At 40.9% G+C, this 16,814-nt stretch overlaps 1 protein-coding gene and 1 long non-coding RNA gene across 5 annotated transcripts in view; one reads left to right on the top strand and one right to left on the bottom strand.

The window, feature by feature from the left end:
- Nucleotides 1-3,848: 3,848 nt before the first annotated feature.
- The window catches only part of NDC1 (NDC1 transmembrane nucleoporin), a 31,597-nt gene continuing 18,631 nt past the window's right edge, over nt 3,849-16,814 (bottom strand). For 3 of the 4 annotated variants that reach the window (XM_034779464.1, XM_034779466.1, XM_034779467.1), the window contains exons 10-18: nt 16,279-16,360; nt 15,074-15,232; nt 13,101-13,367; nt 12,828-12,946; nt 12,432-12,482; nt 10,743-10,806; nt 8,625-8,725; nt 7,522-7,682; nt 3,849-6,408 (exon numbers count right to left, since the gene is read on the bottom strand). In XM_034779464.1, coding sequence (XP_034635355.1) covers nt 6,345-6,408; nt 7,522-7,682; nt 8,625-8,725; nt 10,743-10,806; nt 12,432-12,482; nt 12,828-12,946; nt 13,101-13,367; nt 15,074-15,232; nt 16,279-16,360 — 1,068 coding nt within the window. In that variant the 3' untranslated portion in view covers nt 3,849-6,344. The remainder of the gene's footprint in view (nt 6,409-7,521; nt 7,683-8,624; nt 8,726-10,742; nt 10,807-12,431; nt 12,483-12,827; nt 12,947-13,100; nt 13,368-15,073; nt 15,233-16,278; nt 16,361-16,814) is intronic. The other variant, XM_034779465.1, reaches the window with a different exon arrangement.
- The window catches only part of LOC117881781, a 31,233-nt gene continuing 19,548 nt past the window's right edge, over nt 5,130-16,814 (top strand). Inside the window, exon 1 of the long non-coding RNA XR_004646861.1 lies at nt 5,130-5,203. This is a non-coding gene — a long non-coding RNA (uncharacterized LOC117881781). The remainder of the gene's footprint in view (nt 5,204-16,814) is intronic.

The raw sequence follows: 16,814 nt of genomic DNA, 5'->3' as shown, positions 1-16,814 counted from the left end.
TCTGCAGCAGAGACAGGGATAGAATCCAGTTCTCCAGGGCAGCATTCAACTGCCTGAACCACAAATCCATCTTCTCTTTCTGCAGTTCCCTACCTCATTCACTCCACACCTTCCAATGCACCCAGGTTCCATGGCCCATTGGGGACATTAGTTGGCAGCTCCTTGATGGAGCTGCAAGCATGGGCATGTACCCGACGCGGTTCACAAACTCCTGACACCTGCCCCTTTTGTGGCAAAAGGGAGACCCTGGCACACATCTATGTAGAGTGTGTTAGGTTGCAGCTCCTCTAGAACCTCTTATTGAGGTTCTGGTTGCACTTTTCCCTGCACCTCCTGATCTGGGCACACCCCATCCATTGGTCCATCAAGTCCTGGGACCTCCCCATCAACCGCCTCCTAGCACTGGCCAAGATGGTCACCTATCATACCAGGAGGAGGATGCTGGACGGACGTTGTGCAACTGTGGGGCCTATTTCTGTTCTCTTGTCCAATCATGCCTCTGAGCAGACTGCCCTGGGGCAGTGTCCACTGACTCCCTAAACGTCTTTGAGGAGTAGTGGACGTTGTTGGGGGCTTTCTGCTTGGTGTCCCCTTCTGGTTACCCAAATTTTACCCTATGACCTTCACTCACTCTTTATCTGACCTATCCATCAGGGCCCTTAAAGGAAACCTGCACAATACTTTCAAAAGACAAGCCTGGGCACTTTTCATAACTTTGCTAGACACTAAAAATCATGGACTGAAGAGAGACACTGGATTTATGGCTTATTACAATAATCTGTAACTCACAATCCCCCACAACTACTCAGTGCACCCAACTACCTGAAAATAGGGTTCTATACTGGAAAGTGTTAGATAACACTAACCATAGGCAGCAGTGCCAGTTCTTCCTGTAACGACCTTGTTAATATAAAAGTGGTGTGGCAAACAGGTTTCAAGTTTGTTCACTTATGTGCATGTAAAGATATGGAATCAGGTCCCAATCCTGCAATGAGATCCTAGAATCACAGAAACGTAGGGTTGGAAGTGACCTCACGAGGTCATCTAGTCCAGCTTACTGTGCTGAGGCAGGACAAAGTAAATCTTTACCATCCCTGACAGGTGTCTGTCCAACCTGTTCTTAAAGTGACAACCTCCCTTAGAAACCTATTCCAGTACTTCTTATCCTATTAGAAAATTTGTCCTTATATCTAACCTAAACCTCCTTGGTGGCACATAAAGCTGATTATTTCTTATCCTACCTTCATTGGACATAGAGAACAAGTGATCAAAGTCCTCTTTATAACAGCCTTTAACATATATGAAGACTTATCAGATTCCCCCTCAATCGTCTTTTCCCAAGACTCAATATAGATTTTAAAAACTGAGTTTCTTCATATGTCAGGTTTTCTAAACTTATCATTTGTGTTACTTTCCTCTGGACTCTCTCCAGCTTGTCCATATCTTTCCTAAAGTGTGATGCCCAGAACCAGACACACCAGCTGAGGCTTCAGAAGTGCTTATGAAAGCAGGAGAATTACCTCCAGTGTCTTACACACAACACTCCTGCTAATACAACCACAAATATTAGCATTTTTTGCAACCACAACCCTTTGTTGGCTGGTATTCAAATTTGTGATCCACTCAAGGCCTGTGATCCTTTTCAGCAGTTATTCCTCATTGTGTATTTGATTTTTCCTTCCTCAGTGAAGTACATTGCACTTGTCTTTATTGAATTTCATCTTGTTTAATTCAGACCAATTCTCCAGTTTGTCAAGATCACTTGGAACACTAACCCTGTCCTCCAAAGGGTTAGCAAAATCTTCCAGCTTGGTGTCATCTACAAATTTTATAAGCATACTCGCGACTCCAGTATCCAAGTCATTAATATTAAAATAGTATCAGACTCAGGACAGGCCCCTATGGGCCCACTTTAGAAACATCCCCCCAGTTTGACAGCAAGCCACTGGTAACTACTCTTTGAGTACAGTTTTTCAACCAATTGTGCATGCATTTTATAGTAATTTCATCTAGACCACCTATCCCTAGTTTGCCTATGAGAATGTCAAAAGCCTTACTAAAATCAAGACAAAGAGGGAGAAAGCTGTAGATGTGATCGATCTGGCCAATAATCCTGTCATATAGGAAATTAGGCTGGTTTGGCATGATTTACTTTTGACAAAACCATCCTGGCTATTTCTTATAACCCTATTATTCTCTAGGTTCTTACAAATGGATGATTTAATAAATTTGTTCCAGTATCTTTCCAGGTATCAAAGTTAGACTGACTGGTCTATAATTACTTGTATACATGCTCCTGCACCTATGGTGAGCCCTACTGAAGTCTATGGGGGTCTACACAGCTGTAAGAATGCACCTACACAATTCTCATTGCAGCCTGGGGGCCTTAAATAAAGCTTGGCATGATAGTTTTCAGTATGTCCTTCCCTAGCACCACTAAAAAGCAGATCAGCCTGCAATCTAGCTATTTTCCTAAATATGTTTGGAGCAGTGACCTCTGCTGGCAAACAGAAAGGTTTGAAAAGGGTTATCTGCTGTCCTGTTCACCAAGTACACAGAGCATTAAATTAAACTAACCTTCTCCAAAACACCCCCACAAAATTACACTGTGCTAGCTTAGCATTGGATAGTCTTTGCATGGCTGAATTACAGTGGAAAGTGATCCTTCGATATAATGTGCATCATCCTTTGACTTCCTTCAGCTTGAAAGGTGCTATATAAACTCCCCAAATCCTACCAAATTCTCATACCACCATGTACCAAATCCATTAGCCAGTGGATGGGGCATAAGAACCAATAGACTGTGCAAACAATAGATATGATGCATATTTGACACCTTGTAGGAGCTTTATGCTGCATCTTATAGTAGTTGTATGACCCATCACTTTTGCTCAGCCCACTTTTGCCCATTACTTTAGGGAAGTTTACAATTGTTGATAAACTGGAGAAGAAACAACACATTCATTGGTCAGAGGTTGAGACTTTGAAAAGTTAAAACAGACAAACATCAAAAGTAGAGAAAAATAGAGGGCAGAAGGGGAAAAACAGCTGATAGCCTCTGCAGCTGTTTGCATCTGAGGGGCTAATCATGGAAGGAGGCACTGACCTAGAAGCCAGGCATGCCTCTCAGCGGCTGGGAGCTGGCTGCTCCACAAAAAGCTATTTGTATGTTACAGACATTGTGCCTTGCTCAATGCAGTCTGTCCAAGAACACTACTCTGAAGGCTGAGACCGCTTCATTTCAGGGATGTATTTAGGCTTTGAGCAGAGGCTGAGAAATCATGCACCAGTTTTCCAGAGAGAAAAGTGCTCAGACCAACCAGTTAAATCTCAAAGTGTAGTTATCTTTGCCTACTAATCCCCTATTGATACTTTGTTCATTCATATCCTTTTCAAAGTTTAACTTGGAAAGTAAGAGGGGGTGCATAGGTTTGTAAATAGCAAAGTTAATTTTACTATCCCACTTCAATGATTACATACAATAGTCATACAGACCCGAGAAACCTTTATTTTAAAAGAAAACTGTGCACTTCAACAGAATCTAGTTAAAGCTGCACCCAGCTCATTTCAGATACTTGGCTACAGTTAACCTTTTTAGAAAGGTGACTGGTTCATAAAATTCTCACCACAACCAACCCCACTTGGTTGGATTTATTTTCACTTTCAACAAACACAGTAAACTGCAACAGCTCAGCAAAGCTGGTCTAGCCACTTGCTGTATGCAGTTTGCCTTATATGAATTGAAATAATTTAGAGACCAATTGTAGAAACGTTTTGCAATTTCTTCTCCAGACTGAGGCTGCAGTGATGGAAAGGACAAAGAATCCCAATTTCATTTCAAACACAGGTTGAAAATAAAGGGTATTTTTATTTAGAAGCAATTGTATATAAAAAAGCTGTAAAAGGTTGATCTATTAGGCCTTGAGGAAAGTAGTAATTATCAGGCAGTAAAAACACATTAAAGCAAAATTGTTCTCCCCCATGTCCATTTGGGCTGTATAGTAGTCACTTCTTCAGTTTGTTACAGAGTAGGCATATGGATTTTATACCATTTAAAGAGATAAAGCTAAATAAACAGAACTAATGCTGTATGTAACCGTTTCTCATGCTCATAACCCTATCAAAAATGTGCTTAAGGGCAATGCCACCAGAGGTAAAACTATGGAGAAAGAGACATGGACTCTTCTGTGACTTAATAGCCATCCTTTTGAGCAGAGAACTGTAGCTTTTTAAAGAAATCACACAGTAATCAGTTCTCGCCTTGCAAAGTACCTCTCCAGCTAGTGCACACAGGGTTCAGTGAATTCTACTCAGCAGTAGTTGGGGGGGGGGGGGGGGAAGATGTGTAGATCTCCATTGCAAAACAAGGGGGATCAACCTCAAACATTTAGTTTCAGACAGAAATCTGCATTTTATGACTCCTGGTATTAGCCATAATACAGTTAGTTACAACTTATAGTACACAGGAGTGCTTCCTCATGTGCACCTTCCTACTGTATTGCTAAGAAAAAATCTGCACCTTTTCTAAGTGTTTGAAACTTTTAACGAAACCATTTGAACAAGTCAGTTCTGAGATGTAACTCGTTCAGTTACCAGACCATATTTTGGCCCAGGTGCACTGTGTAATAATGAAAAATGAGTATGTCAAATTACAAAAAAGTCAAACAGGCAAGAACGAAAATCCTGCCCAAATGCCAGGCAGACCTTAAATTCAGTGAAAGCCTTAAATTATGTGGGATTTAAACATCAAGTCCTTAAATTGAGGTCATCAGTTTATAGTAAACGCAAGATATATTTGGATCTAAAGTGGATAATATATCTCAATATCAAAGCTGAGAACCCTGACATGTAGGTACTACAGCGATATGATGAATTCCTGAGAGCTTTACTAATTAGAGCACCATACATTCTCAAGTTTGTTTGTTTTTTCAACATAAAACCTTAACGGGTCACGGCAGAATGTAGTACTTGCTATCTGTCATCAAGTCCCTTGTTCCTCACACCAACTGAGCTATTAAAAGCCAGTTACATGAGCAAGACCTGTCCTATCCAAATTCCTTTGCAAATATGAGTTGGTGTTAGGGCCATATTCTAATCTTGGTTACACTGGTATAAGACGGGTACGTCCGCTGAAGGGAATGGAGTTAAACCAATGGAAACAAGACTTGAATCTATATCGACCACCACCATCCTGAATCCATTTGTAAGTGTTCAGTTTGCTTTTTTGCTGAAAATATTGCAGCTGCATCTCAGAATCTATTACATATATTTATAGTGTGGTGCCTGCACTGTTAAATACATTAATACACTTGTGTGCAGTTACTTTATCTTTAAGAGGTAGTGTGGTCCCTTCAAATGTGATGACAGGCTTGCTTACATTTAACTGATGCTCTGAAGTTACCAAAATTTGTTTCCCATGTGAGGCAGATATTGAAATGTAAGGATGAAATGCTATCACCAAAATACATCTTCATATTTCTTGCTTACCATTCTAACAAAAAGGTTGTCAATTCAAAACTGAGTTGAGCCTTAGAATTGCTACTAGGAAAGCTTTACTAACTTTAATGTTTTCTACATGTCTTTATGTAGATCAATTTAATTTAAAAACCACTCATCAGTAACAATTCTGCAAACCCTCTTGAAACTAAAATCCAAGTTGCTAGTTTCTCAAACTATATAGTTTACAAAGTAAACAGTACTTGCTTGTGTTCTTTAGATATGGCTTTCTGCTCACCATTTTGTTTTGCAGATATTTTGCCATCAGACAGAAATGTTGCCCCTTTTATCCTGTAGCATAACATACATACTTTTGAATCACTTAAAGCACAAACTCCCTGCACTAAAGAATGCTAAGGACCAGATCTACAAAGGTATTCAGGTGCCTAAAGATGCACATAGGTGCCTAGTGTAAGTTTTACAAGGGGCCTATCTGCATCTTTAAGTGCCTAAGCGCCTTTGCAAATCTGCCCCCCATTCTTTAATATCAACTGCCAGGCAAAACATACCTGGTAAAACAAGTGATAAATTAACCCTGTTCTCCTCAAAAGCAGATACTAATCTCATAAAAAACAACAACTGAGGTTTCTTCAATTGCCAAGAATATTTAAACTAAGAAATTCTTAAAAAAAGAGCTTTATTATACAAAAGATCAAGTAAAGTGATCCAAACAGAAGTTTTTTGTAAATCTGCTAAGAGTCGCACTCCATGATTTACATTTAATACACACTTTTTGAAAAGGCCACCAAACAAGATAGGAAGACCCACTTTCTTCCAGTTCAAGAATGCTAAACACGTACTGTCCATCTGTAGCAGTATCAGCAACGTAACCTATTTAATTTACTTAACTATTCTTTGAACTCCAAGAACTGCTGAAGTCTTTTCTTATGCTCTGCAGACACGTGAACTGCACTAGAATAAAATACAAGCATAAAATTTTACATTAATATGTTACATCAACTGTAGAGCAAACCTCATAGGTCAAAACATTTTAAGCACGAGTCCATTAGAAATCTAGAAAACCCAGCTGTGTTATATAATAAAAACCAACATTCAAATAGTAAGGGCAAAGACAAGCGAATTCAGATTTGGAGTTGGATACTTCTTCTTAAACCTACTCATGTATGAAAGTATTAAATAGTTTTAATTACTGAAAGGTATTTGTTCTTTTAAACGAGATCCTAAACAGTAATTCACTTATAAGCTCCTTTAGTATTTAATAAATTCATGCACATCTTCTCCCAATGTAAACAATCTATTTTAAATATATCTATCTGAAGTCTGCAAAGGAAAAATCCCTTATAAAGTAGTTGTTGCTCATGTGTTACTGTTACTTTCAAAGTTAATAGCACAGTGGCCAAATGCCAACAGAAGAATGATGATCTCATAGTTCATGTAACTTCCATCAACCTGCATGTCCACAAATTAGGAACGAGACTGCCTATTGCTTTTACAAGAACAGCACAGCCAGTCAGAGCCTGACAGTCAAAGCCCCATGTTTGGGGGCTACTAGAACTCTACAGAGGATTATCCCTGTGAATAATACATATTCATTGCCATTAGTAGGGGGAATTGGGAAAATTCCCTTTGTGTTTTCAACAGCTGAAAATTGTTACTTGATGTCCTGTAAAGGTCCTATTCATGGGACTTCGCTTTCTATAGCTACACTTGGGCCATGTCTACACTTACAAGCTTACAGCAGCACAGCTGTACTGATACAGCTGTGCCGCTGTAAGAGCTCTGGTGTAGCCATGTTATGCTAACCGGAGAGAGCTCTCCTGTTGACATAAAAAAACCAGCTCAATGAGCAGTGAAAGCTATGGCGGTGGGAAAGCATCTCTGGCCAACATAGCACTGTGCACACGAGTGCTTATGCCGGCAAAACTTTTGTTGCTCAGGGATGCAAAAAACCACCCCTGAGCGACAAAAGTTTTTTCGACATAAGTGCTAATGTAGACATGGCCTTTATCATTACATTCACTTAAACAGAACTAAGCAGGTAGCTGCCAATACAAAAGGCCTTACTTTAGATGTTCTCCAAAAGTAGTAGTGATCCGGTATATCGCAGTTTTCAGGGATGCTCTAAGCGCAAATCGTAGCGTTTTGTAGGAGGTATCCATCAGACTTCCCGAAATCCTGGGAGGTTTGCTAGAAGCATGAGGCAGCTTGAAATGCTTATCTACAACCTGGATTGACAAGTGAATGAGAAGAACTGTTCCGTTGAATCCATTTCAAACAAAACTCTAGTAGCACAGGCGGTTGTGCCAAGTAAAGCGAAGAGACTAACAGCAAATTCAGAAGTTTCACCACTGACAAGTAAAAAAAGATTGGAGACAGCTTGACCCAGCATTCCTTCTGCATCTTGGCCAATGGAAATACAGGAGCAGACTTTGTAAACTGAGATTCTCCATTTATGGATTCTTTAAATGCTGAACATAGTACAAACACTGCAGTAGAAGGAACAATTCTCAACTTTGCCATGACTAATCTTTTAGAAATAAGGAAGCATTTCCATTGCATGTTTTTGGAATGCCTTATGCTGAAGAATTTTAATTACCTCTAAAATTCTGAGAATCTGCCATTAAGACAGAACAGTGATTATAATAAATGGCACATAACATTACCTTGGAGACACATCTGTGTGATTAACACACTCCCAAATACATCATATAGTGATATAATAATTGCTTCTAAAGTAATGCTCTAATATTTGCTGAGAACCATGAAACAGGTTTGATCTCCTGAAAGTTGTTGGCTCTGTAATTGAAATGCTGTATGTTACACGTGAGGGATGTATGTGATCAAGTTGAAGATTAAATCCTAAACACTTATGTTGACACTATAATAATTTTTACTTCCATGAGACAATGTTTATAATTGAGCATTTTGTATCATTTATTTAAAAAACTTTCCAAGTGTAAAGTCAGTTAAGAAAGATCTAATGAGGTATTTATTCAGTCTAAAAAAGGACTCTGGCGCTTTGTTTAGCTTAACTGAAGATTACGATAAGCCATTTTAAGTGGTGACATAATAGTTTCATTTTATAGTTAGTCAGCAGTACCACAGTGAGACAGGAAAACTTCCCCCTTGAACTAGTTTTGCACTAAGGAGATGTCAAGGATCCTCACCTCCTGAAGAGTCAGTAAGGTATTCAGAATAGCTGGCAGCGTAGTTTGGACAACTCCAAATCGGTCTTCAGTAAATGAGGCCGCAACCAAACGGGATAGACCTCCAAGCAAAGAAAGAGGTTAATATTAAATCTAATATAACTAAGACCTAACTAATCTTAATTTAGCCTCCAGAAATTGAACAAATATGCTGCAATTCTAGGGATTTAATGGGCTGGATCCTGGCCCCCACTGCAGTTTACAGCATCTGCAACCTGAAGATTCCACTAGTGTGGGGGAGATCCCTTGAAATACAGTGCAGCCAGGTGCAGGTTACAGCAGTCCTGAGGCTGCTCTAACTTGCTCCATGGTATAAACTATCCCCAGATTTGTTGCCTTAGCTGCCCATCTACCTTTGCTGCCTTCCCCATCACCTTGCAAGTCTTACACTTAGAGATCACCAGAACTAGCTCCATAGCTCTAACCAAGCGTTATCCAGTTAGGAACCATTAATAGTTAGTTAACCCACACTGCCCATTTTGCATGGGTAATACTTCCTCCACATATTGGTAAAACTTCCACTTTATTCTTTTAAATCCCTTCTCAAAACATACCTTTGCCATGATACCCACAAGTCACTTCCATCTGGCACTGGCAGGTAAATGGCAAGCGGTCACATCTGTTTTTCTGCCAAACTAGGTTTAATTTATAGTTCTTATCCCCCTGCAACTCACATCGCCTCTTTTGTCTTTGAATTCTGTCTTGTGTAAATTGCCAGTTTACTAGCACAGGGACTGCAGTCTTTATTTTGCTGTACAGTGCCTGGCCTAGCACAACAGGGTTTCTAGGTACTAACATAATATAATCAGTCAATTATGTAGGTCGTGACTAGGCAGATTGCCAGCAGGAATTATGGCTATAATATCTCTTTTTTAAAAACTCTCCAAACTGGGCAAATGGCTATCGGATGCAACCATGTATTTTCATCGGTTATCCTCTACCTCCCTCCATCTGTTACTTCCATCTATTGTTTGTCTTGCATCAGGAATCAGAACATTCAAAAACCAGTAGAACACTTCAACCTCTCTGGTCACTCAGTAACAGACTTAAAGGTGGCAATTTTGCAACAGAAAAGTTTCAAAAACAGACTCCAACGAGAAACTGCTGAGCTTGAATTAATATGCCAACTAGATACCATTAACATGGGTTTGAATAGAGACTGGGAGTGGCTGGGTCATTACACATATTCAATCTATTTCCCCATGTTAAGTATCCTCACACCTTCTTGTCAACTGTCTAAAATGGACCATCTTGATTATCATTACAAGAATTTTTTTCTTCTGCTGCTAATACCTCATTTTAATTAATTAGCCTCTTACAGTTGGTATGGCTACTTCCACCTTTTCATGTTCTCTGTATGTATATATATTTCTTACTACATGTTCCATTCTATGCATCTGTGAAGTGGGCTGTAGCCCACGAAAGCTTATGCTCAAATACATTTTTTAGTCTCTAAGGTGCCACAAGTACTCCTGTTCTTTTAACTCAGAATGTAATTTCCTGGGGCAGGAACTGTTTTCCGGTGTTTGTATAGAGGATGCTTGGGTTCTTCAGATTACGTTATTGTTTAGTATTACAGTATAATCTCACACTGCTCTGAGATTATCCAACAGGGAACCAGTATATTGCTGGCTTCTGTGCTGAACAGGTAAAAGTACTGACAGTGAGCGCCTTAATTGAAAATGGGTTTCCTTTTGTGGGCTTATATTACAAGTTCAATGTTGCATACGCTTCACTAAAACAAAAGTAACTTGTTGCCCCAGGTGGGTATCAGCAGTGGGGATTAAACCCAGGATTTTTGGATCTAAACCCATGAACTTCTACTGCTTGAGCTAAGAGATCCAAGTCTGCTAGCTCAAAGCCAGTAGCAGATTCAGATCTTATACTCCAGCCACTCGAGGTGGGTAAAATAGCCACATGGTGTGACTGTGGGTTATACTTACAAGAGAAGGTCTTTATTTAAATCCATTTACATAGTAATGGATACAGCAAGTCTGGAATTGGAGCCCTTTCATGATGTCCACTGCTGTTGTACCACAAACCGAGAACAACAAACAAATTCAAATGGAAGTTGCTTACCTTCTAATGCCCAAATGTGCATTTGGGCATCAGAAAAGACAGCCTGGATCGAGGCCTCTGGATGCTAAGGAGAAAGCATAAGATTTCAGAAAAATCATGGGTTTTTTTTTTCCAGTCAACCAGACATCACAGTTGTTTGTTTCAAATACGACCCCACACATTATTTAACAAGACTATAAATGCATGCCCAGTATACACAATTGTACAGTGTAGTCCCCGCTGGAAAAGATTTGCTACTGAGTTTTATTGGCGTCTACTATAGGTGCTGTAGGGACTGAACCATTTAACTGGGACTTGCCTGCTCTAAATAGTTATAGCATGCTCATCACCATTGCAGCTAATGTTCACCATGGGATCTGTTTGCCTGCACAAAATAAGCATACTTTAAAATGCTGGGCAGACCTACCCCAGGATGTGGCAAGCTACTTGTATTTATGTACCACCTCCCACCCTGGCAGAAAAGGCTGCAGGACCCACCTATAAAACAAGCAGATCTCAGGAGATGCATGGGAGGCCAGGGCCATTTAAAAGCCCTGAACATGCACACTAGCTCTGCCCCCCGAGTGGTACCCCAGATTCCTGATTGCAATTGCCCACGAAAACCATGAGTGGGGGCTTTACAAAAAATAGGGCTATATAATCTGTTCTAACTTCAATGGGGCTTGAACAGTGCTTAATTTGTAACGAAAGAAATGCCGGGGCTGAAGCCGTTTTTTTACTTTCATAACAGACACAGCAAGCCCAGAGGTGCCGGGGCTCTGACCTGCCAAGCCCAGAGGTGCCGGGGCTCTGACCTGGCACAAATTAAGCACTGTGCTTGAGGGACAATGTACACGCCATAGCTCCACTGACTGGCCCAATATGGCCCACTCTCTACCCCAGACTTCACAAAGGTCTCCGTGGGGCCAGGACTGGGAGGCAAAAAAATTGCCATGAGGCAGCTGAACCCCTCTCTTGATACTAGGCAAAGGAGGAGCTCTGCATGCAGAGGGTCCCCTCTATGCAGAGACATGGGGGGACATGACGTGGCCCAGTGATAACACTCATTTAAGTCTACAAAACATTAAAATCAGAACTAAGGGAAATCCTTTGAATAATTCTATCACGTTATTGGATCATGTATGTGAGGATTGCTGATTTGGGGCCTGTCAAACTAAATCTACACAATTTAAAAAAAAAATGCTGAGCTGTACCTATTTATTTTATTTAATCTTTTGTGCCAATATTAAGATTTAAAAAAAAAAAGTTTCCAGCAGGTTGACCCCCTCTGCCAAAAAGGTTTATGGAAAGTTCCTGTGGTTTGTCCACATCACAAGAACCAACCCCCTGAGAAGTCTGGTTTTAACGGGTATAAAACACTAGAGACTGTTCTCTAGCAGTTAGTGTAGTGATATGAAGTCAGGATTCCTAAATTCTAATCTTGGCCCTGATGCTATGTGGAAGTTGCAATTTATGCACCTCAGTTTGCCTGTGGTAAAGAACAGTTATGTTTCTATAAATGATTCTAATATTGGAGGCTTCAGTACAACAGTATGTAAAATGCAGTAAGACCCAGGAATAAAAGATGTTCTAGAAACGTTACTACCAAATTTAGAGGGTTCACTTAATACAGGATTAGAACCCACTTCTGCCTATGTGTTTCTGGTGTACCCAACCAAATGCCATCACAAAACATACATTCATCCTTACCTTGCTGAAGAAATACATTATCAGCACTCGTTTTGACAAGAAACTCCTAACCTGAGTAAGAGAGCAAAAAAACCCTGAAGATTAAGAAAAATATATATACGGGCAACATTTCTGATATGCAATTTAACCCTTCCACAACCTTACAGTCCCTAAACTTTCTATATGGAGAAGAGTGTATTGAAGAATTAGGGTTGTTTAAAAAAAAAAAAAAAAAAAAAAATTAAGAAAAAGGTAGGTCAGCTAATCTGAGGAGAAAGGTCATACAATAAAATGAAGTTTCCCTTTAAGAAAAAAAAAAAAAAAAAAAAAAAAACCAACCACCACCACCACCTTGCATGCTACATACAAAAACAGAAGGTGGTTTTTAACTGGTTTGTACTGCAATTTTTACTCCACCTGCTCTTGCTTGTTCTGGAGCCACGTATAAATAAAGCTTGGCTGTATTGCTTCATTACCAACTCTTGCAACAGAGATCACAGGGAAGGACGCTTGATGAGAGCCATTCATTTGCAGATCTACAAGAGAAATCCAACCGAGTTAGAGAAAAATAGCTACCCTCCCCATAGAGCAATCGTTTAACTCCAAAGATAAGGATTTGTATAGTCAAGACAATATTCCAATTATACCTAAAGAGGAGGATGAGAGGGGATTGAAACCGAAGATCCCCACCTGAACTTGATGTCCACAGCTTTGGTCCTCTTCTCATAACATGAGGACTTTGGACTGATCCATGCCAAGGAGAGTTTAAATCCAGAATCCCAGACTTGCGATTTAGAGCAGGAGAACTGAAAGGTGAACCAAAAGAGCTTCCAAGATCAGATGTAGACAATGCCTTTAAAGGCAAGAGGGATGATTTAACCAGGGAAGGCATATGGGCTCTAGAAACGACATTAGACCTCTGTGTCTGGAAGGCCATTTCTTCCGTAACAGTTGCTTCTGGTGATAAAGAACACATTGCATAGAGACATATAGGCTGGCATGTGTCAACCCATTTTTCTACTAATATCTCCCCTAAGGTTACTATTCCCATAACTATTTCAGCACACAATTTCTGGTGAGAGTTCTTAATGCAAGATACACTGTTTCCATTGGAAGTCTATTACTACCATTACATTCAGAACCCTTACTGTTTAGTCTATTTAAGAATTGCAAAAGCTAAGGGGGTACTTCATGGTTTTTTTTTGGGGGGGGGGGTTTGGTAAACAAACACGACTATCTATACACACCAATACAGATTGACGTTTTCCGTACAATATTTGTGCTTCCAGTTCTTATTTCAAGACAATTTGGTAAACAGGATGTCTATGTGTATCCTAGCCTCTCCTTAAGTGTTATTTGCACATTCCTACATCAACACTAGCTGAATCATAACAAACATCCCTCAAACTCTTACAGCAGGGGCAAGCAAACTTTTTGGCCTGAGGGCTGCATCGGGTTTCAGAAATTGTATGGAGGCCAGTTAGGGATTGCTGTGGCTCCCCAAACAGCCAGGCATGGCCTGGCACCCCCCTACCTCCTGCCCCTTGCCCCCCGATGGCCCTCCCCCCAGGACCCCTGCCCCATCTACCCCCCCCTGCTCCCTATCCCCTGACCACCCCCGGAACCTCCACCCCTGACTGCACCCCGCCACCACCACCCCATTCAACCCCTCCCCTCATTCCTGAATGTACCTCACACCCTCCCCTCCTCCCCCAAGGACCCCTGCCCCATCCAACCACCCCTTCTCCCTGACCACCCCCTGCTGCCACATCCAACCCCGTCTCCTTCCTCACTGCTCCCTGGGACCCCTGCAACCATTCAACACCCCCCCCGTTCCTCACACTCTGACTGCCCCCACCCCATCCACACCCTCACCCCCTGACCACCACCCCAAACTCCCCTGCCCTCTATCTACCCCACCTGCTCCCTGCCCCCTTACCGTGCTGCCTAGAGCACCGGTGGCTGGTGGCACTACAGCAGTGCCACCTGGCTGGAGCCAGTCACTCCACCGGGCAGCACAGAGCACCAGGTCAGGTCAGGCTCTGTAGCTGAGCTGCCTGGCCACCCAGAGCATCGTGCTGGCGGCGCGGTGAGCTGTGGCTGCGGGGAAGGGACCGGAGCTCAGGGGCCAGGCAGGAGGGTCCCGCGAGCCGTAGTTTGCCCACCTCTGTCCTACAGCATTAGAGCAAGACTAATTCTACCACCTTAAACTAGCAACAGTAAATAACAGGCAGCACCAGAGTCAGAAAATGGGTTATAGCAAGATTTTAGCCCTCTCTAGAACAGGTTCCACCACTTAGTAAAAAAAAAAAAAAAGTAGTAATAGTTTGACTTCCTTAAGTCACACAAATATGGAATTAAAAAAGACAACAAGAGTGCTGTTAAATGCACTAAGTAAACTGGAAAAGATTCTCTCTCTCTCCAAGTTTTCTGTTTTAATTCTCTTTGGTGTTACTTTTAACAAAAGTAGGTTACAAAACCATTTTTAAGCTAATAGTGTTCCCTTAATACTTAAGAACAGTACGACTACCCACCTGGTTCTCCATATCAATTTATACTAGTATTAGTACACTACCCCTTGCAATACAGCATGTCTTTTGGGGGTATGCAGATTTAAAACCCACCACAACAGCTATTGTGAATCTTCTCTCATAAAAAGATACCTGAAGAGCTCAAAGATCTTCCTAATTCTCCTGTAGATGGCTGTTTCACTCTCCCATTTGTAGCTGCAGCTTCCTGCTGCATAATCAGCTTCTGTGTCAAGTCACTCAAAAGATTCAAGCACTCCTTTGATATTGCTGTCCAATTGTGAGGATGCCCACCTACCAGGGACATAGAAAAATTATTTGACGGTATAACAGATGTTCTCTCTCTACTAGGGTGACCAGATGTCCCAATTTTACAGGGACAGTCCCGATTTTTGGGTCTTTTTCTTATATAGGCTCCGATTACCCCCCAGCCCCGTCCCAATTTTTCACATTTGCTGTCTGGTCACCCTACTCTCTATTCAAGACACAGGTACCACCAAGCCTGTTTTGATGGTTGTGTTTATGTTCTGTTTTTACTTTTAGTACAAAGTTAGAGAATTATCTGAAACATTAAATTCCTAGGAAAGCCATGCTGCATTTTCACCATGAGAGTTTTTAGTCACCAGATACGTGACAGACTTGGCCAAATTCTAACCTTCAAGCCACACTCGCTGCTCCCAGTAATCTCAATGAGAGTTGCATGGGCAGATTGGAGGGCTGAATTTGGGCCCATTAGTTGCTTAGTAGGTTTGAGACTTAAAAAGACCAAAAAAAGTGATGTCAGTTATGGTAATAAACAGATTTGAAGCTAGTCCATAACTCCAGAATGCCTGATGAGGTGCAACAAAAGGTCCCCAATGGACTCAAGACAGTTTTTATTGAGCTCCTACAGCATATGTTAGGAGTCTCATACACTTTATTTTTTATCACAGCCACCGTTTGCTTTCACAGCTGCAGGGCTGATTCATTTTTTATGCTTGGTTCCATCTCACTCTCATCCTCACACTAGGCTTTTATACACATCTGTTATTCTATTATTTAGTTTAAACTTATGATCTATGATGTCAATACCACTCTGCTTTTGATACTCTAGGACCTATGTTTCCTCACAGTTGTCATTTAAAAAACAAACACACAGCAGGCACCAGTATTTAGTAGAGGAGACAACACTATCAAGGCTTCTCCAAATGATGCCAAACTGATGCCAGGGTCTTTTTACGTACGAGTCCCTGTGGTTTATGAAGCATGCTTCAAAGCATTAGATTTTAAAAAAAATAAAATCTTACTATTAGAACAGTTCTTAAAAGTTTATAGCCACGAAGAATGAATTTTACAAATACCTGGCTGACTAAGGCTGAAGACCTCTTGTCGTCGCACAGGAGAATACTGGGAAAGTAACATCAAGTCCTGTAAGGCCAAGAACTACAAAGGAGGAACATGTTTTATTAAGTTACAAAAACAAGTTGACCACTTATACGCACTTCAGTCAAAAACTACTGGTTTTGTTTTGGGATTTCAGCACAGAATACTTCCTACAAATGCTATCCCTAATGAAGTCAATGGGATTTGTGCACAGATACCATAACTGTGGGCAAAATTCAGACATATGACGGAAAAAATTTAATCAGGCTGAACACTGGGAGAATGATTCCCTCACTTAGACCACTGGAAAAAGATTCATTTCATATGGAGGCTGTTGAGTGAATCAGAACTTTGTAGAAAGCTTTGCAGACTTTAGACTACTCAATGACAAATAAAATGGCACAAAGTGCCAATTTCTGGCTCTAATGGTTAAAGACGAGACAGAAATCATGGAGTTTACATTGAAATGAAAGCATAATTTTAAGGCAAGTTCTCTCATTGCCTGCCAGGGCTA

The sequence above is a fragment of the Trachemys scripta genome, chromosome 8 (genome assembly GCF_013100865.1).
Source record: "Trachemys scripta elegans isolate TJP31775 chromosome 8, CAS_Tse_1.0, whole genome shotgun sequence".
NCBI classification, from domain to species: Eukaryota; Metazoa; Chordata; order Testudines; family Emydidae; genus Trachemys; species Trachemys scripta.
This window is presented reverse-complemented; position numbering and strand designations above follow the sequence as displayed.